This window comes from Eublepharis macularius, chromosome 1, assembly GCF_028583425.1.
Source record: "Eublepharis macularius isolate TG4126 chromosome 1, MPM_Emac_v1.0, whole genome shotgun sequence".
Lineage (NCBI taxonomy): Eukaryota > Metazoa > Chordata > Lepidosauria > Squamata > Eublepharidae > Eublepharis > Eublepharis macularius.
Genome location: NC_072790.1, coordinates 250,516,190 through 250,541,045, shown reverse-complemented (window position 1 = coordinate 250,541,045; position 24,856 = coordinate 250,516,190). Strand labels below are relative to the sequence as shown.

General features: G+C 49.6%; 2 protein-coding genes across 2 annotated transcripts in view; both read right to left on the bottom strand.

Moving 5' to 3' along the window:
- The window catches only part of LOC129325727 (semaphorin-7A-like), a 39,978-nt gene extending 29,590 nt beyond the window's left edge, over positions 1-10,388 (bottom strand). The window contains exon 1 of the mRNA XM_054973586.1: positions 10,270-10,388. Within this exon, the coding sequence (XP_054829561.1) occupies positions 10,270-10,388 (119 nt within the window). The remainder of the gene's footprint in view (positions 1-10,269) is intronic.
- A 1,769-nt stretch (positions 10,389-12,157) lies between these two features.
- Positions 12,158-13,972, bottom strand: LINGO4 (leucine rich repeat and Ig domain containing 4). Its single transcript, XM_054973574.1, has one exon. The coding sequence runs from the start codon at positions 13,970-13,972 to the stop codon at positions 12,158-12,160; it is 1,815 nt and encodes a 604-aa protein (XP_054829549.1).
- Positions 13,973-24,856: the final 10,884 nt, after the last annotated feature.

Below are 24,856 nucleotides of genomic sequence, written 5' to 3'. Positions count from 1 at the left end.
GCACCGGGTTGTTTCCCCTTATGAGCTACAAGAGTAGGCTTGCCAACCTCCAGCTGGGGCCTGGAGGCCTCCCAGAATTACAACTGATCTCCAGATGACAGAAATCAGGAGAAAATGGCTGCTTTGGAGGGTGGGCTCTATGGCATTATACCCCACTGAGTCCCTCCCTTCCCTAGGCGCCAAATCTCCTGGAATTTCCTAACCTGGAGTTGGTAACCCAGAGCAGCCCACTACAGACGCTGCCTTAGGCCATAGAACCATCTAGAAAAGGGTCCAGTAGCACCTTTAAGATTAATCAACTTTAATGTAGCATAAGCTTTCGAGAATCACAGTTCTCTTCTTCTGATGCAGTTCTCTTCTTCCATGCATCTGAAGAAGAGAACTGTGGTTCCCGAAAGCTTATGCTACAGTAAAGTTGGTTAGTCTTCAAGATGCTACTGGACCCTTTTCTATTTTGCTCCTACAGACTAACACGGCTGACTCCTCTGGATCTAGAACCGTCTAGCTCAGCCTTGGGCCTGAGGCCTCTCTGGGCATCAGGCTTTGAGAGGGGTCTGCCCACAGCGGCTGCCCAGGGCTCTTTAACAGGAGGTGCTGGGACGGAACCAGGGATCTCCAGCATGCATAGCAGGGGCTCCCCTGCTGAGCCACGGCCCCCTCTCCCAAAATGTACGGTGTCGCTAGTCCGGGTCAGATTCTTGCTCCATCCCGCTGAGGATTGTCTGACTGGAAGGGAAAGGCCATACCGGCAATTCTTTAACTGAAGATGGAGGCGATTGAAAATGGGGCTGGCTTTCTCATGCAAAGCAGCCACTTGAGCACCGGTAGAGTTGCCAGCCTCCAGGTGGTGGCTGGAGATGTCCCAGAATCACAACTGACCTCCAGGCCACAGAGATCAGTTCCCCTGGAGAAAATGGCTGCTTTGGAGGGTGGACTCTATGGCATTATACCCTGCAGAAGTCCCTCCCCTTCCCAAACCCCACCCTCTGCAGGCTCCACCCCCCCCCCAAATCTCTAGGAATTTCACCACCCGGAACTGGCATCCCTAAGCCTCAGTCCCTTCTTTTTGCAAATACCACCCGCCTCTGGTTGTTCAGACCAATGGGTTTGGGATCCTTCCACTAAATACACAATAATATCTAATACCATCTAATTGGGGTGCAAGTCAAAGCCCGGTTCCTTATTTTAGGAGACCCAGTCGGATTCTAGCGGGGTGGGGGCACTATACTGGATGGTTCTGTCATGCTGCATAGAGGCCTTCCTGGGAATGATTGTCCTCCTGGTAGCACAGCTGGATGATGTCTGGTGGTCCCAAGTCGACTGGCACTGGTGGCATCCTTGTTTAAAAGTGACACTGCAGAAATGCAAAGTCTCTGCAGGTGATTTCTTTGGCATCGCCATGCCAAGCTTCTCCTAGTCCTCCCGGTCCGGCCTCCTCAGTGCCCTCCGTCTTGCTCTGCCGAGAGGTTGCCTCATCTGCAGCTACATGCAGGGTTGCCAGCTACAGTTTGGGAGGTTCCTGGAGGACAGAGGCTGCTTCCAGAGCTGCAATTTTCTCTAGGGGATTGGATCTCCGTTGTTTGGAGATTGGTTGTAATTCTGGGAGAACTCCAGGGCACAGTGGCAATCCCAGATGCATGCGCAATGGGGTGGAGAATCTGAGCTCTCTTGAGCTCTCGAAAGCTTACACCCAGAAAATCTTGTTGGTCTCTAAGGTGCTCCGGGACTCAAATGTTGCATACCTGACTATACTTTATCTCCTCCCCCACCCCCTTGCACAGAATGTACACTCTGAAAATCTTGTTGGTGTCGAAGGTGCCACTGGACGGAAATCCTGCGGACCCACCAAAAATCCTGCTAAGGTTGCCAACCTCCAGGGGGCGCTTGGAGATCCCCAGGAATTACAACGGATTTCCAGACTGATTTCCAGAGTTGGCGACCTTAGCCCTAGGGACTGTGGCTGAGTCATTGCACCAGGGGGGCCATGCTGTTGATCCGACCCTCCCAAATTCCAGCTGGTCAGCAGTTCCGGAGGGGGGAGCTATCTCCAGACAAGGCCCCTCTTGCCTTTTTGGTACCTGTAAAAATCCGGTAACCGTGGTTGCCTATACTGTCATGGAAGCCCCGCACACTTTCCTCTCTGTTGAATGGTTTGCACCGTGTACCAAGATCATAGTTCACCGAGAGAGCCAAAAACCCATGCACCAGCCCTGCCCCTTCTGGCAATGTGGTGGTGGTGAAGAGTGCCCTCATAGCAATGGCGACCCCTGGTGGGGTTTTCATGGCAAGAGACTCACATAGATGGTTTACCATTGCCTGCCTCTGCAACCTTGGTCCTCGTTGGAGGTCTCCCTTCCAATTACTAACCAAGGCCAACCCTGCTTAGCTTCTGAGATCTGATGAGATCGGTCTCGCCTGGGCTATCCAGGTCAGGGCCTGGCAACATGAAGCTGCCTCAATCTGGCAGCATCGAAACAGATGAGACGAGGAAGGTGCCACATCCTTTGGCATTTTCATTTGCATTCAGCCTCCCAGGGCTGCAAATGGCATCGGACCTGGGAAGGAGTATTGCTCCCTGCTTACTGGTGCTATTTTGCTGTTCCAACTCTCTTGCCTAAAATCCCGCCAGAGAAGGAGACAGGGCGGGCGTCTCGTTTTAGGCGTTTGGGCCTGGTTCCATTTGCAGCATCATTGCTGCAGCCGGGAGAGAGAAACGGAGGTGGCTGGAACTCATAAACAACAAATGCAGTTTGACTGCCGCTCCCTCCCCTGGCAAGATCGGAGCACTGCAGCCATCTGGAAGGAAGAATGAATTCTCCCGCTGAGTCATGCTCAGGCTTCCAGGGGTGGGGTGGGGTGGAACACTGCACAGGTCACTGTTCAAATTGGAAGAGACGCAAACCTCGATGCATTTTGAGCATGTTCCCTGGCACTGTTCCCTCCCTTATGTATCTGCTGCATGGGTATCAACCAAAGTCTATCCCCTCCCCTTGTTGGTTTTTTAAAGCAGGTTTGTGCCTTTCCCCTTATATCTCCACAACAAAAGGAGCTAGACACTGGATTTCAAAAAATAAAAATAAAATCTGGGAATTCAAAGACCTTGATAAACAGATTGCTTTAATGTTATAATGATATTCAATTAGCTGATTTTTTAAAAAGTTCTTCAGGTGGGGGGGGGTTGATATCTGCCAGTAGGCAAAAAGCTTCAAGACAGGGGGACACACCAAGAAAATCCAACTTTTCCCACTCACACAGCAGCTATCCAGATTTTACTGTGATCCACTGCAAAAGCTCTGGAGCAAAGCAGGTTTGTGAAAAAACTGGAGGAACATTGGGAAAAGTCTGGGAAGTGCACGACTACATCACGATGCTGTGGGAACAAGGAAAGCAGGAGAAGAACCTTGCCTCCCAACATGAAATAACCCTTATGGAAAAGTCCTTTGGGAAGCACAGTCAGCCATAACACAAGGCAGTGGCCGTTCTGGTCCAATAGTTCTCATAAACAGTAACTGAGAAAGTAATCTTGCATCAGACTCAAAGGGGCATTAATGAGATCCAGTGTTTCTCTGTTCCTCCTACCCATATATCTCCACGTGTAGAAAATTAATGTGTCAGGGAAAGGGCTAGTCTAAAACCCACCTCCCTAATGCTAACTTTCTAAATGCAAGGTGTTTTTTTAAATAGAGGAGCGTTCTGCTATGTGACACAAAACCTGAAGGGATGCAGCCCAGATATGATTTTCTCTCTTGATCTGTTCTTCGTGAGAACTAAGGCCACAATTTCCACATTCCAACATCACCCTTTTCTTTAGGATAATCGAAAAGAGTCCAGTAGCACCTTTAAGACTAACCAACTTTACTGTAGCATAAGCAGATGCATCTGACGAAGAGAGCTGTGGCTCTCAGAAGCTTATGCTACTGTAAAGTTGGTTAGTCTTAAAGGTGCTACTGGGCTCTTTTCTATTTTGCTACTACAGACTAACACGGCTAACTCCTCTGGATCTATCTCCTTCTCTAGGATAGCTGATCTCTATAGCCTGGAGATCAGTTGTATTTCCGGGGGAGCTCCAGGCTCCACCTGGAGATTGGCAAGCCTACAACATTACATTTGTGAATAGATTTTCTTTTTGAATTGTCAGCGGCAGCTTTTTGGGTGTCGTTCAGGGCCATGGCTCATAGGGAGAGGAGATTTAGCTGTTTCCCCATGTCATTGTATTCATTCTGTCCCTCAAAGTCTAGAACTCGTCCTCCTTCATGGAAAACGTAGCATCCCAAGGGTACCTGTATGTTTATCTCACAAATAGCTACGGGGTGGGGAGGGGGGCTAGAACATGAAAATAGCATGAAGGGAAGGTATAACCCCTCAACTGCACACTGTACCCCAATCCAGGAGGTTGGCAACCCAAGGGGAAGACCAACTGCATTTTAAAAAAAGACGCTTTTCTTAGGGTTGCAGTGGTGTATTGGGAAAAGCTTCACCTGCCGTGAGCTACTAAAAGCACAGGAGCTCAGCCAGAAAAGGAATAGTTGGCCACCCCAGTTTCTTTATTTAAAATATTTATTGTTCCACCTGTCTTCCAGGCAACCAGGAGGCAAGTTGGAAGTCCTGCTGAGCTGTTTCCCTCCCACCTCTAGCTGCTGAGATTTCACTAGTTCGGGAAAGCTGATTCATCAGGGATGGTTCCCACCGGAAGAAAAGAGGCACCAGAGATTTAGGATGTTCTTGCATACAAAGGAGTTTATTTAGAAGTGTGCAGCTGAAATGGAATTATTGGGGGGCGGCACAAAGCACAGGACAGAATAAAGGTAGGCCCCAAGTCCACCACACACAGGCCACAACTGCCCGATTCTCTCCCCACCGCTCAAACTTTCTGCTTCAAGCATCCAAGGAGGTTCAAACATCTAAAAGCACAGCAAAATTTCAGAATTCAGCTGTGAATGGACTTTTCTGATTTTGCATTTGGCACTTGACTTTAAGAAGCCCTTGCTGATGAATTTTAAGGCAATGCGGTATCAACTTGCCCACTTCGTTACCAGATTGGTTTTGTCTCCTCAAACTTCTCGCCTCCTCGAAGACATCGTTGTAGCACAACATATAATACTATCTTGGTCAGGCTAGAGAAAATTTAATGGACCCTTCCAGGAAATAATAGTGAAATAAATGCTGGCTGACCATCAGGAAATAAAAGCTCAGCATCCCCCAAAGGTGCCTGGAGGGAACGGAGGCCATTCTTAAACATCCAGGAAGAGTCCAAAGCCATCCGAAAAGAGCAGTCAAGCTGCCTTCTTAGGTAAAAAAACCAAAAAGGTGGAACCATCCCATCAGAGATTAGAATTGAGCCAATCGGAAGCGGATAGGGGAATCTCTGAAGCACTTCCGAGCAGCCGGACAGCAGTTCCATCCCACCCCGCCTTCAATCTGGCAAAAATATAGAATAGAGGTGGAAGGGCCCTGCAGGGTCATCTAGTCCAACCCCCCACGCAATGCAGGAAATTCACCTCCCTCCTGTCAGGTCTGACATAAGTTCCTTGTGTGATGTAACCAGAGAGACTCCATTTTAATCCTGTCAGGGTTTTAAGCTCTTCTTTTGCAGGTGACAAGCAGTCCAGCACCAGTTATCTCAAAGAAGAGGAATGTTTTGACTACAGTCTTTCCAGCCTTGGGAAAGTTTCACTCTCTCAGCTTCAAGCCGTTTGTTTTGAGAACTGTGGGGGGAGGATGGGATTTGATGGGCTATGCTACTCTGTACCTTAACCTTTACCTTCATTCATAACAATACACGTGTACCAGCCAAGATATTGCATCTTGGATAGTGGACTATAATGGTTGTTTATATTCAGTAAAATCTTTTGAAACCAATGGACTCATGTCTAATTGCAAGAGATAGTCTGGATTGCAACTTTTAAATAAGCCACAGTCTGACACCTCCCCCCCCCCCACACATACACCCAGTGACCCCCTGCTCCATGCCCTGAAGATGGCAAAACACCTCCAGGATCCCTGGCCAAACTGGCCTGGGGAAAATTGCTGCCTGACCCCAAGGTGGCAATCAGCCTTACCCTGGGCATGTAAGAAGGGGCCACGAGAATTAAGCACTGATATAACCCTTCCTTCCCTCCCCCTCTTGATCTGCCCAGGTTCACAGAATCAGCATTGCTGTCCGATGGCCATCTAGCCTCTGTTTAAAAGCCTCTGAAGAAGGAGAGCCCACCACCTCCCGAGGAAGCCTGTTCCACCGAGGGACTGCTCTAAATGTCAGGAAGTTCTTCTTAATGTTTAGCCGAAAAGTTTTGATTTAATTTCAGCCTGTTGGTTCAGGGCTGACCTTCTGGGGCAACGGAAAACAACTCCACCTTCTATATGACAGCCCTTCAAGTATAAATGTAATTGTCCCTGAACCTTAAAGGGAAGTACAAAATATTTAGTGTTGTAGCCGTGGGCCATAACATCCTAACCCCATAGCACAGTACATTTCAGTACAAGTGAGACAGTCCATCATAACAAAATACAGGTTAAGAAAATTGAAAATACCTGTACAAATAAATAATACAAGAAAACCCCGGAATAAAATATATTTATAATTTGGCTAAAATTTTTGTGGAAGCTTGTAGGGGCAGCTGGGATTAGCCTCTTCCATGTTTGTTGATAGAAAGTGGCCACCGTAAAAGTAACAACTGAGATGGCATCTGCCAATAAAAACTCAATGGATTCCTCCCCTGAACCAGAGAAACTTGTGAGGAGTGGGTTCCACAATTCATTTCGGATGAGCTTATAAAAGGGGCAGTGTAAAATATAGTGAACAATATCTTCCACCTCATTGGAACCACAAGGACAAAGGCGCCAGGCCTCTGGTATTGATCTCTACCCTGGATGTCAGCTGATGGCATGGTTTGGAAACGTGCATGGGTAAACGCCTTCCTTAAATGAAGGTTAGGAAGGTCAGCTAGGTAACGCGAAAGAAATTTAAAGGGGAAGGGTGTGGGGGCTGTGAGAAGGGCCGGCACGTCCATGGAGGTGGTGCCGGCAGCTGCCTCGAGTGCTGACCGTGGGCGGGGGTGCATACTACGGAGCTGGTGGCGGCAGTGCTGGCGGCTGAGCGGGAGGGCTGGGAAGCCGCCCTCGTGCTGCCCTGGCCGCCTGCTGCGCCTGGCCCACAGCTGAGCTGCTGCAGCCTCCCAGCCCTCCCACTCAGCTGCCCCGTGCTGCTGCCGCTGCCAACACGCGCTCCTGGTCAGGCGCAGCAGCTGCGGGCCACGCGGCCGGGTGGCACGCGGAGCAACTGAGCAGGAGGGCTGGGAAGATGCACGTGCGCCATCCCGGCCGCCTGCCACACCTGGCCCGCAGCTGCTGTGCCCAGCCAGGAGCATGTGGGGCAACTGAGCAGGCAGCTTCTCAGCCCTCCTGCTCAGTTGCCCCATGCTGCCGCGGCCACCACCAGCACACAGCTGCGAGCCAGACAGGTGCAGCAGGCAGCCGGGGCGGTGTGGGGCAACTGAGCGGGAGGGCTGGGAGGCCACCCGCATGCTGTCCCAGCTGCCTGCCGTGCCTATGTGGTGGCCGGCTCGCAGCGGCATGCCCTGTGTGATGACATCACGTGCAGCCGGATACTCTTGTTATGGTGACTCTGTAGTGGCCTGATTTGTTTGGTGGCGCCTGGATTTATATGCTCTTTGTATTGATATGTTTTAATATTGGATTTTATGCTATTGCCAATAATGTTTTATTGTATTTTAACAATATATTCTGTTGGAAGCCGCCCTGAGCCCACTCACAGGCAAGGCAGGGTATAAGTCGAATAAAATAAAATGAAAATGAAAAAATACTGCACCCACAGGGCAGCCAGCCCCTTTGCCATGCCAGAGCTCCCCACTTTCAGCTCCTTAAAGGGCTTCCTTCCATTTCCCTGCTGGAATGTTACAATATGGCTAAGCAGGAGAAACGGAGGGGAGAAGGGCCCGGGCAAAATTGCCACGATATCTTGCGCTTTTGCAGAGGTGTGAGGGGGGAAAGGGGGAGAAGTTGGGGTGGGGGGTGGAAGCAGTGAGAGGTGGAGAGATGGAGGTTTGGAGACAAATCTCGGGATTTGTCCCTCCACAGAACTACCTTCCTCTGCCCCTGAGTGCACAAACTACATTCAGGCTCCAAAACCAGGCAGCGTACGGCTTTCCCAGCCACACTTTATCTTCTCTCTCTTGCAGGCTTTTCTTAAACAACCTAAGCTAGTTGGGTGATCTCGGGCCAATCACACACTCTCAGCCTAACCTACCTTGCAGGGTTGTTGTAAGGAAAAAAATAGAGGCGAGGAGAATGAGGCAAGTCGCTTGGGGTGAAAGGCGGGGAATAAAGGGTGTAGAAGAAATAAACCTGCTCCCAGGCAACCCCCAAACTTCCAGCAGCCCAAATCCCCCAACTTAGTGTTGATTGATTGATTGATTGATTGATTGATTGATTGATTGATTGGATTAGATTTTTAGCCCGCTCTCCCCACAAGCAGGCTCAGGCGTAATCATAAATAAATTACAATGGATAAAAACAATAAAGTAACATCTCAGCAGGAACATGAATTTCAGTATTCCAGATGGGGCCCCCTTCCCCGTTTCCCTGCCCACCATACACCAAGGAAGAAAAGGGTTGGAGGTGTAGGTTAGTGAAACTCTTAACTCTCCAAGCACAGCATGGGTGGGGTAGATGAACCATACGCCCCCCTCCATTGGTAGGAGTCCGGCAGGGAGGCTAATTAGATGGAGGTTCTTCCTTCCTAGTTGCAACCCCCCTCTTAAAACAGTTCAAGCCCCCCCCCTCAACCCACAAGGGGACAGTCTTAGCCAATGGGCTGTCCCAGATCCCACACTGAGGGACAGCTGACCATTCATGGTCCCTCCCCCTGAGGGAGGGGAGAAGAATCATAGAATCAAAGGGTTGGACGGGACCTCCAGGGTCATCTAGTCCAACTTCCTGCATAATGCAGGACATTCACAAATACTTCCACCCCCCCCTACACACCCCAGTGACCTTTACTCCATGCCCAGAAGGTGGCAAAACACCGTCAGGATCCCTAGCTGAACTGGCCTGGGGAAAACTGCTACCTGACCCCAAGATGGCAAAGAAGAAGTTCCTCCTGCCCTACTCATATCCACTCCTTCTAGGGCTTGGGCAGCTGGCTTCTAGAAGCAGCTCCCATCCATCTTGCATAAGGCAAGGGCCGCCCATGCTTGGCCCTTGGGGGGCAGTGATTTGGGGGACCCCATCCTGGACTTTTGCCCAGGGCCGCAGAATCACGATAAGCTCCCTGCATCTCACTCCCCCCACCCCATGTCTCTCTGCCCATTTCTCCCACTGCTGACTTCGGCTGTGACAGGCTCTCTTCTTTCTCCACGCACCGCCGTTTTTGCATTGACCTTCAACAAATACCTAATATCCCGCCCCCCTCCAAAAGGCGACTATGCTTCTCCCATCTGTTTATCCCTCCTTAGGGACACTCTTCATGTGCCACACCCTGGGAGGAAGTTGTCAAGCTCCATCTCACAACCGGGCTGGCTCCAGTTGGGTACATTTGCTGTTTAGACAATAAAACTGATTTATTGCCTGTGTCATTTGTCAAATCGCCTCCTTTCCTACCCTTTGAAGGCAATAAAGTGGAAGCTCTTTTGCATTTAGAAGCGCCTTGCTCCTTATCAGGTCACCTTCAAACACGACTGGGTATATATAGACTTAAAAGATCCTATAGCAGTGAAAAGGGTATATGTGTGCACCCCTTATTCTGTGGTCACAATTCATAAACTGGGGGGGGTCAAATTAGCAGTGGAGATATTTGAAATGCACAAGGAATTTTGGACTGAATTGAGGAATATCGTTCATGCTGCATTACTCTAATAGCATGTGACCAGCCACATGTTTCACAGGAGCTCATGAGCAGGACATGAGACAAAGAGCTTGTCCACCTGGTAACCCTCTCACAACCCACATTAGAAGGTACGCTGCCTCTAAACACGGAGGCTCCATTTAGCCATCCTCCTCCTCTATGCTTTTGTGTATCCTGCTTTTAAGTTGCTTACACCAGTGGTCGTTGTCCTGTTTTGTGGCAGCAGTTCCACAAATGAAGCATGCGTTGTGCAAAGAAGTAATTGCTCATTCATCTGTTCTCTGTTTACTACCAGTTGGCTTCAAGTATTCAGCTACGACGAGAAGAGGAAGGAAAAACGGTCCCCCAGTTTCTCTACAGCATGCATCCTACTATATAAAAGGCAAACCGTGTTGCTGACGACTCACTTTTTATCCTCGTGCAGGCCAGAGTGCGCCTGCGTGAGGATAGAAAGTGAGGCATCGTATGGTGGGAAGCCCCAGCACGCAGGCAAAGAGGGCTGCGTTGCTGTGCTGGCCTTCTCCATTGCTGCGGCGGCCTCCTCGGGGCCTCCAGAGAGTTGTGCTGCCGCAGCTGCAGAGGCAGCAGTGAGGCCCAGCACACCGGCATAGCCCTCCAAGGGCCCTGCAGCAGCTGCAGAGGTGGCGGGGAGGCCCGGTGTGCTGGTGGAGGCCTCCTAAGTAGTCTGCAGTGACTACCAAGGCGGCAGGAAAGCTCGGTGTGGCGGCGGCCCTGAGCAGACCGAGGCCCTGGAGTGCTCCAGCACTCCGCAGTAGGCTGATTTTGGCCTGTTTGAGGCTGAATTGGGCCCATTTGGGACCAAAATCGGCCTGCTGTGGAGCACCGGAGCACTCCAGGGCCTGTTGTACTACCCCGGCAGCGTTCCTGCGCTCCACAGCGGGCGGATTTCAGCCGAAATCAGCCTGCTGTGGAGTGCAGGAGGCTTGATTGCTAGTCATTTTACAAACCTCTAGCATAGCCCGTTCCCTTAGCTGCATAGCAACATAACAGCACCTCTGCAGGATCAGGCCAGTAGCCCATCAGCTTCCTGTTTCCAACAGCGGCCAGTGATATACCACAGGAGAAGGCTTATAGATGACAACCCTTCCCAGCAATTGACCCCTGGAAGCATTCTACCTCTTCACCAAGAGATCCCTTTCTACTCTCTTGGCTAATACCCAGCGACAGACCTGCTGTCCTCCTCCACAAATCTATCCAAGCCCCTTTATAATCTATGCAAACCAGTGAACATTACCACATCTTGTGGCAGTGAGTTCCACATGCCATATACCTGTGTGTGCAGCAGGACTTCCTTTTGCATGTCTAGAGGCGACGTTATCATTTCCCTGCAAGGGTTTGTATCGAGGTTTACTCCCTCTAAATTCGTCAGAGCTCCTGTAGGATTTGGTTGTACATCCAAATTCACCCATTGTCTTTGGCAAGTGGGCAACATTGGGTGTTGCCGGAGGGGCAGAAATGCACTAGAGAAAGACTTCCCACAGAAACAACTTGAGGGCATGCAGCAGCAGATAGGGCACCTCCGTTTTGTTTGGGGGTGGTAGGAAGTGCTGTCAAGTCGCGGCTGACGTATGGCGACCTCTGCTGGGGTTTTCAAGGCCAAGGAAGAACAGAGGCGGTCTGCCTTTGCCTGCCTCTGCTTAGCAGCCCTGGAGCATTTTGTTTAGGAAACTAAAAAAAATGGGGGAGTTTTGCTGTTGATTACCTAGGAGGTAATATTTTTACCTGCCAGAGGAACATCTGTCCTTGCTTTGAAACTCTCTAGAGGTAAAGAACTGATACTGTGGTAGACAGACTCCCCATGGTGTTCTTCGCTAGGCCAAATAGCACCCCACCAGGCAAGTGTTTACATCAGAAATGGGAGGGGATTTAACGTGCCCTTCCCCAGTCCTGACCAGCTCCTGCTTCTGGAGGACACAGGAGGATCAGATAACTAATTTGGCCCAAGAGCACGGTGCCAGTCATGCAGGAGAGACACAGTGGAAACTCAAGCAGACTTCCTTTGGCCTGTAGGAATTAAAAGGAAAGCTCAACAATGCAAGACACTATGGTGGCCAAAAGGACTGCTCCATTTCAGATGGCAGGTGGAGAAATGCTCCCCCTCCCTGCTGCTAGAAAACTAGTACACCAAGCATAGAAACTTTCACCCTACAGTGCTAGTTTTCTGTTTGCCGGGAGTTTTATAAAACGCAAATGAACACGCAAAGCTGGAATCAGCCTCCTGCTACTTTCTCCCCTCCCCGCACGAACCAGACCAAAGCTTGTTTGGGTAGCTCCTCATCTTGGATTTTGGGCTGTTGTTCTTTGTTTGCTGGACACAGCCTTGTAACCATGGGAATAACGGGGAGATCGCTCGTTCACACGGTGCTTCGTTCTCCCTTGGCTCCTAATCCAGAGTAAGATGAAAAGAAAGCAAACGGTGACAGAGCAGAGAAAGGGCATGATCCCGATGGCCAGGATCCCCACCAAGGTGCTGACATCAACGAGGAGCAGGTGGAGGCTCTCTGTGGTGTTGACAAAGCTGACGTTGCTCAGGAGGAACGAATCGTTCCGCAGGTGTCTGGAGAACGGACGGACTTGGAGGTGAGCCACCAGGGTGTCATTCCCAGCTACGTTGCTCGCGATGCAGCGGTATAGCCCGGTGTCCTTAGGCAAGGCGTACTGGATCTCCAGGGTGCCGTCTAAAAGGACTCTCACCCGACCCTTGCGTCCGGAATTCAGGTGAATTCTGTGAGGAGTCACCCAGGAAATGGTTGGTGCGGGATCTCCATCACTTCTGCACGTCAGCGTTGCCTGGCCTCCTTCTTCGACGCTCACCCTCTGAGATGTCCTGTCCGTAATCTTAGATCTCCTGCAAGTGAAGTGGTCCAGCAGCACCTCTGAAAAGTCTCGGAAGGCCTTCCCTTCCACTGCCGAGGGGCTGGCACAGGCTGGCTGCTGGGCTTCGAAATTCAGCCTCCGCCTCCTCCGGATGATCCAAAGGAGGCGGCAGTCACAAGCCAGGGGGTTTCCGTCCAGCCGCAGGACTTCCAAGTTGCCCACAGAGTGGAAGGCGCCTTCCTCAAGGGTCTGCAGGGCGTTGCTGGAGACATTGAGGAGGCGGAAGTAGTATAGCCCTTGGAAAGCTTTGTTCTCTATGGCGGCCAGCCGGCCCCCGGTAAGGTGCAACTCTTGAAGTCGCGAGAGGTCCCTCAGCTTCCTCCCGTGGATGATGGAGATGGGGTTGTAAGAGAGGTCCAGGAACCGGAGGTAGACCAAGTGCTTGAAGGCTTCATACGGGATAACACTAAGGTTGCACTTAGTGACAGACAAAGCAGTGATATTTAAGCCGAAGAGGCTATAAGACTCAAGCGTAGCCAGGGAAGGACACTGGCTGATCTCCAGAACCTTCAGGTGGTGCAGCTTCCTGAAAGAGTAGTTAGGAATGACGTTGATGTTCAGGACTTTGAACCTGAGTTCCACAAGGTGGTGAAGGTGAGAGAGGGCCTGCGTCGGGATGCCGGTCAAGTTGCATTTCTCCAAGGTGAGCTGCTGTAGCCGGTGGAGGCCTCCAAAAGCTCGGCTCGAAACAAAGACCAGGTGATTGTCTCCTGCCTCCAGCTTCCGGAGGCTGACCAGGTCTTTGAAGGAGTGGTCCAGGAAGATCACGATTTTGTTCTTACTAATGTCCAGGATGGTGAGATTGGGAAGGCCGGTGAAGACGCCCGCCGGGATTATCTTCAACACGTTGCCCTGCAGCCGGAGAGTCATCAACTTTTGCAGGCCGTTGAAGGCCCCGGGTTCGATGTTGGAGATGAGATTCTCACTCAAGTCCAGCTCCTTCAAGGCCCAGAGGCGAGAGAACATGCCCTGGTGCAGGGTGCGGATACGGTTCCGGCTCAGGTCCAGCAGCTCGGACTCAGGAGGGATCCCGCCGGGCACCGCTGTCAGGCGCCGACCGTTGCAGAACACGGCCTTCTCCTGGGCTGAGCAGTCACACCTCGAAGGGCAAGTCCAACCAAATCCTACCAAGGGAGCTGCCAGAATAAGAAACACAAGGAGCTGCCATCTTGTCCCGGGGGAGGGGAAATCCAGCAGGGCCCTGTTGACCATCTTCTTTGTTTTCTGAGGGGAAAAAATGAAAGGAAACAAGGAGGCCCTTCGGTTAGAAGGAGGGAGAAATCTCCAGGTCATCTACGGATTTGGTGTTACAGTGAGGAAGAGCCACTCTATGGCAGGATCTCTAGACTGCAAAGGTCAGTTCCCCTGGAGAAAGTGGCTGCTTTGGTGGGTGGACTGTACAGCATTACACCCCGCTGAGGTCTCTCCCTTCCCCAAACCCTGCCCTCCTCAGGTTCTACCCCCATATTTTCAGGAGTTTCCCAACCTGGAGTTGGTAACCTTAGACCTAAAAGGAGTCACTCCTCTGGTGTCAACCCACCAGCAGCTTTGAGTCTTTCAGTCAGAAGCTGTGGTCACCCAAGTTTCAAGTAATGTCAGACAGGCCAGCCAGCCTGCCTGCTGTACATGTGAATGTAGATCTACTCGGGGCAGGGGGAATGAGTAGTAGTGTAGCTTTCTTTCTTCACTGTATCTTGGCTACGCTTTGCTTGGGTTGGGTGGTGTTAACAGTGCGGCTGGGACTGAACATCTGGGAACTGACCATGGGAAACTCAGCTCTGCATCTCTTTCAGGACTTCTGCTGACTTTGAGCTGGGGGGTTGGGGACTGGAGGTGTGACCTCTCGGGGAAGGCTTTGCTTTGGCATTCCAGGCAATTACTATGTACAAGGTCACTTCTAGGGAGCAATACCTAAAGACCTTTAACTCATACAACTGTGTTTGATGAAGTGGAGAATCTGAGAGAATCGCCTAGCCAGGCCTGACGGGTTCCCACCCTCAAATTGGTGGCTGGAGAATTCCGAGAATGACACTCGATCTCCAGGTGACAGAGATCCATTCTCCTGGAGAAAATGGCTGCCTTGGAAGGTGGACTGTATGGCATTAAACCCTGCTGAGGTCCCTTCTAGGGATGCCAGACCCCCGGTGGGGGCAGGGAATCCCCACTCCCACTTACCTAACCAGCGGGGGGGGGGGGCCCGCACACCTTCCATGCACGCTCCCCCACGGCGCGGCATGCTCCCATGCGCAGCAGCTGGGATTGGGCCCATTTTGGCCCGGATTGGGGCTGCTGCGGAATGCGGGAGCACTCCTGCGCTCCACAGCGCTTCAAAATGGACCCATTTCGGCCGAAATTGGGCTCATTTCGGGCCCATTTTCGGGTGCTGCAGAGCGTGCTCCTATGCTCTGCAGTGCCTCAAAATGGGCCTGTTTTGGTGCGGATTGGGCCTGTTTTGAGCCCCTGTGGAGCGTGAGCGCGCTCCCAGGGGCTGTGCGATGATGTCACTCCTGAAGTGACATCATCATGCTTGTGGGGGCACACGTGTGAGCTTCACGCCCCCCCCCACACCCCTTCCCCAAGGTAAGCGCCAGGCCCCTATCTCCCCGCCGGGAGGTCGAGGGGGCCTGGCAACCTTAGTCCCTTCCCACCCCAAACTGTGCCCTCCCCACCCCAAATCTCCAGGAATTTCCCAACCAGGAGCTGGCGACCCTACCCAAGGCTAGATTGGAGAGGACTCGGTTCTGATTTTGCAGGGGACTTCCATGAATTTTGCTGTGGTTTCCACAAAATATGAAAGCGATATCCTCACCCGCTCCTAGGCCCCCATTTGCGCTTTGGTAATGGAGTTTTCTGAGCCCAAACCCTCAGGACGTGGGCCCAACAGCCTCCACCCTCGACTGACTCCCACAAGCCAAGGAACGTGGCGATCTTGTCCCCCCTTCAACTATTTCTATTGTCCCTTTATGAAGAAGTGATGTTGCCAAAAAGAAGAGGAGTCGTCGTACTTACAAAATCTGAAGTTAAAAGTCCGTTTTCGGAAATGTCTGACATTTCCCTTAACATAGCTTGGTGAGGTCACCTGATTTTTGAACAGTCTCTGTCCTCCACACCTTTGCTTGAAACTTACTTCGGGCAGGACCTAATTGGTGGTGAGTCATCGATTATGCAATTAGATCCTTATTCAAGTAGACAGGGAGCCAAAGGGCCTCACTTAACCCGTTACTATATCTGGATGTGAAAGTTGGACAAGGAAGAAAGCGGACAGGAAGAAAACGGATGCGTTTGAAATGTGGTGCTGGAGGAGAGTTTTGCGGATACCGTGGACAGCCAAAAAGACACACGTGGGTTCCAGATTGAATCAAGCCTGGATTCTCCCTAGAAGCTAAAACGACAAAACTGAGGCTATCGTACTTTGGTCATATCATGAGAAGACAAGATTCTCTGGAAAAGCCAATAATGTTGGGGAAAGTGAAAAGCGGTAGGAAAAGAGGAAGACCTAAAAGGAGATGGTTGGACTCAATAAAGGAAGCCACGTCCTCCAGTTTGCAGGATCTGAGCAAGTCTGTTAATGATAGGACGTTCTGGAGGTCTTTCATTCATAGGGTTCCCATGGGTCAGAGGCGACTGGACAGCACATAATACACATAATTAGACTGGGCACTGGAGATTGTGTACATTCCCAAGATTTTCCAATTTTTAATGAAAAGCAGCCATGTGAAGGTGAGGGTTTCAAGATGCAAAATGGCAGGAGGGGAAGGGCTGCTCGAACTCCTCCCCAGCTATTTCCCCACTCAAAATTACACCCTGCAAGCTACTTTTCTCCCTGCAGGGAAAAGACACCCTTCTGGCTCACAGATGAAGTTTGGTTTGTGATCAGGGGCTGGACACACACATGAACCAGCCCTGGCTTCACCTTAGAAGACAAACCCCACCGTGGTTGCAGCTCACCAAATTATCAATTGAAATACTCTCCTTCTCTGGAGGTTTTTAAACAGCGGCCAGATGGCCATCTGGCAACAATGGTGATTCGATGACGCAGTAGGAATTTAGGCAGATTGTGAGAGGGAGGGAAGAAAGGGATGAGCCAGCGCTCGGCTCTCGGGGCCCTTTCTTACATGCCCAGGGTAATGCCAATCATCACTTTGGGCTCAGAAAGGAATTTTCCTCCAGGTTAGATTGGCCAGGGATCCTGAAGTTTTTTGACTTCCTCTGGGCATAGAGAAGGGGCCACTGGGGGAGTTGAAGAAGGTAGCTGTCAATTTCCTGCATTGTGCAGAGGGCTGGACTAGATGACTCTTGGGGGTACCATCCGGCTCTATGTTTCTGCCTAACAGCAGGCATGCTAGATCAGGTTCATCTAACCTGGCATCTGGTTCCCCATGGCGGCCAACCAGAGGCCCCTGGAATGCCTACAAGCAAGGCATGGAGGCTGAAGTCTCCCCCCTTTTTGCCTCACAGGGCTGGTATTCAGGGGAGATGCCGTGGCCCAGCGGCAGAGCATCTGCTTGGCATACAGAAGACCCCAGGTTCAATCCCCGGCATCTCCAGTAAGAATTAGGTCAAAGGTGATGGGAAAGACCTTGTCATCATCTGGCTGGGCCTGGAAGGTCTAGCAAGGCCTCAGAAGCCTGTTAGCAGTAGGAGTAGGCCTGCCTACAATTCCCAGGAGCCCCTGGGCTGTTTTGGCGCCCTAGTTGGCCAATCAGAACACAGAGGGTTGGTGCTATATAAGTCTGGGAGGGGAAAAGTCTGCTTCTTTCTCCCAGGGAGCAGGCTGGAGGAGGATTCTGCTAGGGGAAGAGGCCCTCATCCAGGTAGGGTGAGAAGGCAGGCCTGGCAGACAGAGGGACAGGGAGTTCAGTTGCGCTAGGGCCTTTGGTTTATTTGGCTTTCACCCATCTATGGTTGCTAATGCACCTTGCTTGCTTGCTTGTTTGTTTGATATTAACTGACCTTGTAAATAAATCCTTTTGTTTGTTGTTACTCTGCTGGGTCCTCATGCCTGTTTATTGGCCAAGCTACGGAGGTCAGAAGGGTTGGGAGGTACTCTGGGCCTTCCCAAGGGACCCTGAATCCCAGAGTGGTGGCAGCATAAGGTGGCTCACCCCACCTGAGGCATGACAGACTTCCACCTGAGACCCCGAAGAGCTGCTGCCAGTCTGAGTAGACAATACTGGCCTTGATGGACCAAAGGTCTGATTCTGTAGAAGGCAGTATCATGCGTTCAGGGTTATTGTCTGTGAACGTGGAGGTTCTATTTGGTCATCACGGCTGCTAGTCATCAATGGACCTATCCTCTATGAAATTCTGTAATCTCCTTCCGAAGCCTACTAAACTAGTGGTCATCATGAAGCAGTGAGTTCCACAGGTCAATGACACACTCTTTGAGGAGGTACGTCCCTTCTCTCTTTCCTGAATCTATTGCTCATCAACCTTATTGGGCGACCCCCGTGTTCTAGTACTATAGCAGGGAGAGGAAGAAATTCTCCACCTTATGTATAGGTTTGTACACCTCTATCATGCCTTCCCTTGGTTGGATGAGATGCGTGTGCGTACAGAAGCAAACAGACCTTAGGGGGCAGCTCCACGCCGCAACCATATTCCCAGCCCTTCTCCCACTTGTTGGGCAGCTGTACAAGTCCCTTTGTCTGGATCTGAAATGAAGGAAGGGGAGAAAAAGCCTCAGTTTGCTGTCTAGTTTTTGGCTCAACATTAGGAAGAATTTATTGACAGAGCAGTCCCTTAGTGGAACAGGCGAACTCAGGAGGTGGTGGGCTCTCCTTTGGAGTTTTTAAAGCAGAGGCTAGATGGCCCTCCGACAGCAATGCTGATTTTGTGAGCCTGGGCAGATCATGAGAGGGAGGGCAGGAAGGGCTACATCAGGGCTTAGTTCTTGTGGCCCCTCCTTACATGCCCAGGGTAATGCCGATTGCCACCTTGGGGTCAAGTTGCAATTTTCCCGAGGCCAGTTTGGCCAGGGATCGTGATGGTGTTTTGCCATCTTCTGGACATGGAGCAGAGGTCACTGGTGTGTGTGTGTGCGCGTATAGTTGTGAATTTCCTGCATTGTGGATGGTGTTGGACTAGATGACCCTAGAGATCTCTTCCAACCCTATGATTCATAGATAGGGGCAAAAAACAGGCAGTGTAGTTCCAATTTGCTCAGAGGCTCTGCCCCCTCACCCCACAACTGACAACCCTTGTTATGTGCAAGCTTACTTGGTTATTTTATTTTGGTTTTAATTGGAATTTGTTTTCAAAACGATTTTTAACTATTGTTCTAAACTGCTTTGAACCATGTGGAAAGACGGAATATAAATGCTTTGTTTTGGATAGCCCAGGTGAGCCTAATCAGATCTGATCTCAGAAGCTAAGCAAAGTCAGCCTTGGATGGGAGACCTCCAACGAAGATGAGGGTTGCAGAGGCAGGCAATGGCAAACCACCTCTGTTAGTCTCTTGCCTTGAAAATCCCACCAGGGGTCGCCATCAGTCAGCTATTACTTGAGGGCACTCTCCCCCACCACTTTGTTATTTTTATTTTGGTTTTAATTAGAGTTGGTTTTCAAAATTATTTTTAACTATTACTCTAAACTGCTTTGAACCATGTGGAAAGATGGGATATATATATTTAAATAAATAAACAAATAAACACGGTTGATAGCGCTTGAACTTGTGCACGTGATCAAAGATACTCTTTTTTAGTACCATCTCAGATTTCCTTGGACTGATCCTCTTGACTAAGGTACCAGGGATATTTTGGAGGAATTAACTGGAGGCAATGGCAGGAGTCATTATAGACACCACTGCTTTACAAATGTACTCCTGTCTAATCTTCTGGTTTTCACATTATACTGAAGCAGTTGACCAGTACTTTTTTTTTTTAAAGCTACAACCGAATTGGGGTCCTATTTGACCCTTATACCTGATAAGTAAGTACAGGACGCAGGGCTTTTTTTCAGCTGGAACGCGGTGGACCGGAGTTCCGGCATCTTTTGAAAATGGTCACATGGCTGGTGGCCCCGCCCCCTGATCTCCAGACAGAGGGGAGTTGAGATTGCCTTCTGCACCGCACCATGGCATAGAGGGCAATCTAAACTCCCCTCTGTCTGGAGATCAGGGGGCGGGGCCACCAGCCATGTGACCATTTTCTCCGAGGGCAACCCACTGAGTTCCACCACCTCTTTTCCCAGGAAAAAAAGCCCTGACAGGAAGCTTACATTTGGCAACATTTTCCCACAAGATGATATGCTTACCTTTGATCATGAACACAGCAGGAGCAGTTGTGGGGGACTGGGCAGCTTGCCTTCTCCAGAGATTCCAAATCCAACCTGTTGGTTCTTCAAGGGCTCTCATTGATCTGGTTTTCCATCGGCCACGCACTTGCACCGAAAGAGAAGAAAAATAATAAAATATTTCTTAAATCTTTGCCAGATAATAGAAAAGAATATTTTACAATGGGAAGATCGGTCCCTCAGAGCCGAACTAAACGATATGAATTACACGCGTCTGTCACGCGAAAGTGGAACAGGCTTCCTCAGGAGGAGGTGAGCGCTCCTTTGGAGTTTTTTTCAAGTCAAGTTAGCCTTTATTGGCATATAGCAGCAATTCAAGTGAGTTTTTTAAGCAGAGGCTTGATGGCCCTCTGACAGCAATGCTGATTCTGCGAACCTGGGCAGATCGTGAGGGGGAGGGCAGAAGGGGTTACATCAGTGCTTAGTTCTCATGGCCCCTTCTTATGTGCCCAGGGTAATGGGGTCAGGTTGCAGTTTTCCCCAGGCCAGTTTGGCTGGGCACCCTGGAGGTATTGTGCCATCTTCTGGGCATGGAGCAAGGGTCATTGGAGGTGTGTGTGAGCAGGAGGTAGTTGTGAATTTCCTGCACTGGGCACAGGGTTGGACTAGATGACCCTGGAGATCCCTTCCAACCCTATGATTCTATCTCAGTCCAATGGCACCTAAGAGACCAACAAGATTTCCAGGGGATAATCTTTCGAGAGTCAAAGCTCCCTTCTTCAGATACCTATTCTGATGCTCTACTGTGCGGACCAACACACTTATTCACCTGAAACTATTTTACAATGCTCTCCTTAAGAGGGACAAGAGACACTGTGTGAAGATACATGCATTCTTGACTGGTAGAGGAGAAGCCCACGCTTTTTGCCAAAAACGGGGCTACGTCTTTCCTGTGTGTAGTCGGTTTTATATCACATTAACCCTCGTGGTCAGAACTCCCAGTTACATAAAAAAATTATACATCACATTTTTGTTCCATCTCTCTTCTAAAGAGCTTGTGGTTGTCCCTTCCTCCCACTCTAACCACTACACCACAATGGATTTGGGAAGTTTAAAACAGAATAGTTTCCAGGATTCCCAGTGATGAAGGAATGACTTAAACCAGTGAAGATAGAATGCTGGCATCTTTATTGGAGTCCCTTGAGGACGCCACCCTTGTCCCCAGCCAGCCCTGACACGAGCGTCTCAGCCAGGCCAATGAACACAATTTCCTCTAAGTGTCCCCTTGGCTCAAGTCCAACTGGCGCATTAAAATGAAGACATCAAAGTGAAGGATAATCTAAAAGGGAAATGAGCAATGGCCCTCAGGAAGAGCCGAGAACGGGAAGGGATGCAGGTACTTAGAATGGAAAACCACATCTCCTGGCTCAGAATGTCAGCATGGAAAGTCAAAAGCCACAACATTCGGTGATTCTTAATGCCGCATCCCTTCACAACCGGATGCTGTCCCATGTCTGATTTATCTTCTGTTTCGTTAATGAGCAAGATCAGCGGGGATATCATGCTTTGCATGAAGGCAGCCGAGTTCCCAAAGTTATTCGCACGGGGTCTAGGTTTCTGAACTGTGACGCAAGACCTTCTTGTGAGGGACTGCGAGACACCTTTGGGCAAAGGAGAGGGTCAGGAGCGCTGGAACTTGGGCTGCGTTTGTATCCTAATGAGGAAATTTAATTAGACTAATGCAGGCATGTTGGAAGGAAGGGGAAAAACCCAAGGAGACTGCAGCGTTGGAGTTTCAACTGCTGTCTTTACGTTTATGTTGTTCTTGCATTATTTTAGCGGCCAAGATGGACAAGGCTCCAGCGTACAGGTTGTGGCTTTCACAGACGCCAGGATCCTGTCAATATCCATTGTCGAAACTGGTTTAAAGTTATGCGAACCAGGTGGTGTAATGGGTGTTTCTTCGACCTCACCTGTATTACAGCTGGCATCTAGATCTGAGCTATTTTCTCAGCAAAGAACGTTGCAAAAGCGTCACAGCTAATGGTCTGTTCTTGAGGCTGTCAAGTTTCAGATTTAGGAGTTAGGATATGTCCTCGGTATTACTGGACCATTCTCCTGTTTCACCAAGGCTCTGAAGCTCCAGGGCCCTAAGCAAGAAATGAACGGAGATTGGCTGGAGTAGGAAACGTCCAACTCAGGAAATTATGAAACAGGGGGACCCTAGAAAAGGATTGATGGTAACTTCAGCACCTTGGATGGTTCCCAAGGCACATCAGATATGACTTTGAATGTAGCCTGATGGACGGTCAAAAGATGCCCTCCTTCCCGGATAAGGAGTTTATGTTTAGAACTCTAAAAAATAAATGGAATAAAGAAAAACAAATAACTTCTGAGGAGGTTAATAAGTTAATGGTGAATTTGAAGGCAATTAAGCTAGAAAAGTATAGAGAACTTGAAAGGAAGATTATCATGAAGTGGTATAGAACTCCTGCCCAATTGGCATACATGCTTAAAGGGATGAAACCTAACTGCTGGCATTGCAATGCAAAAGAAGGGTGGTACTCCCACCTATGGTGGGAGTGTCCAAAGGTCATAGATTTCTGGGACAAGGTACGGGGAAAAATAGCATTGGTATGTAAGGTCAACCTCAATATAGATGTAGATCTAATATTCGTGGGTGTATTGGGAAACACTAGAATTGAGAAACAAAACCAGGATATTTTCAAAGCAATGATACTAGCTGCACATGCAGTGATTGCATACGGTTGGAAGGAGAAGTTAAAATGGACCTTAGAAAGATGGAATGATTACTTGTATGAATATATTCAATCGGATATGTTGGAATGTTTAAAAAAAGATAAGGCATGGGATGGGAAAATGGAGGAGATAAAAGAGAAATGGTCTGTATATTTTCAATGGGTATATAATGGAGAAGCCAATACAACTATATTTGGAAAATTGGAAAAAATGTGCTCCTGGCTAAAAATTTAATTTGCGGGGGGGAGGGTTACAAAAGGGGTAAAAGATGTATCATAGGAGAACTGTGACTGTATTGAAATGTAATAATAAGTGATGCATCAATAAAAAAATAAAATAAAAAAATGGCAAAAAAAAACTTCATTGCCAACTTTCAAAAAAAAAAAAAGATGCCCTCCTTCCAAAAAAAGCATTTGTGGGGAGGCAGCAGTCTTGAGAGAAGTAGGTTCTTTCTTTCCCCCAAAGGGGGGAGCCCAGGAAAGCGTATTTTGAGAAGAGAAGCAGCTGGCAAGGAATAGATTTAGCAGCCCCCTTTCCACCCACGGCTCCGTTCCACTGCTGAAATTCCCACAAACGTTTTTTCTTGTACAAGAATAAAAACCCACCAGGAATAAAAGCCATGTGACTCAAGGGAATGGCTCAGTGGGCTACGAGCTCCTGAACAGCCAAACACTCTGTTGGAGTTCAAAAGGAGGAGGATAGCCATCAGAGACCAGTTGGACGTAGCAGTGACAGTGTGAGACCCAGGTTCGAATCCCGGCTCTTCTTTGGAAAGTTGCTGGCTGATCTTGGGCCAGTCACACACTCTCAGCCTAACCTACCTCACAAGGTTGTTTTGAGGACAAAATGGAGCAGAGGAAAATGATGTAAGCCACCTTGAGTCTGCGTTGGGGAGAAAAGCGGGGTAGAAATGAAATCAATCAGTACGTAAAATTAATTGGACAGCAGTAGGACAGAGATCAAGTCATTCTGGTTCTTTGGTCAGCTCAACAAGGTGATCTTGCTCATAGTTGTCCCTTGCCAAAACCTTGGGTCTGGTTCCAGGCATTAATCCTCCACCCCACCTCTTATTTTGTAGGGGCTGGTGCTGAAACATCGTCACAGGTGAGATGGATGTGCATTGCACCTGAGGCACCCATGAATGCAAGTTTCTCCCTAAGGACAGCAGATCCGTGCATAGAGAGAAGCGAGCCCACAGATCGGCTGTCCCAGTTGAACACCCCTGAGTGTCTATAGCATGTGTGAATGGCACAGGAATAAGGCGCCCTTCCTTTCCAGCCAAATAACTCATACAGGAATAGCTGACATTCAGACAGATTATTTTACCCTGGACTACTGTAACACTCCATGCCTTGGAGCTGAACGGGAGAACAGACGCTGCCCTAAATAAACATCGTGCTTAAAGCGACGTGGAAATTTTGCCTGGACACCGGTCCACACATGCCTACTCTTTCGTCGTGCAAAGAGTGATCGGCTTGTGGAATTCACTGCCACAGGATGCAGCAAAGGCGGCTAACTTCACTGGCTTTAACAAGGGGTTAGACACGTTCATGGAGAAGGCAGCACGGAATGGTTATTAGCTGTAAGGACCAAACCGAACCTCAACATGCAGAGGCAGTAACTTTCTCGATACTGGCGCAGGAGGGAAGGGAACAAGCGAGGATGGCCCTGAACTCCATGCCCAGTTGGTGCGCCTTCTGTGGTCATCTGGTTGGATGCTGGACTAGGTTTATTCTTAGGTTTATTCCTGGAAATTTGGGGGTGGAGCCTGGGGAAGGGTGGGGTTTAGAGAGGGGGAGGGATCTCAGCAGGTTATAATGCCATAGAGTCCACCCTCCAAAGCAGCCATTTTCTCCAGGGGAACTGAGCTCTGTAGTCTGGAGATCAGCTGTAATTCCAGGAGATCTCCAGGCCCAACCTAGAAAGAAGAATGTCATTCTCTAACCCTTGCGCTATATCTCCTCTGCATAAATCCATCCCTCAAGCTGCTATTTCAACGGTGGGTGGAATCACCTCTTAGACTTTGGTTTAATGTCTGAAGCCACCAAGGGATATTAGCCACGGCCATCCAGCTTGGAATATTTCCTCCCTCTGATTTAAAAA

What these genes read in the sequence shown, in the direction of transcription:
- LINGO4 (XM_054973574.1), bottom strand. Translation starts at nt 13,972, where the DNA reads ATGGTCAACAGGGCCCTGCTGGATTTCCCCTCCCCCGGGACAAGATGG.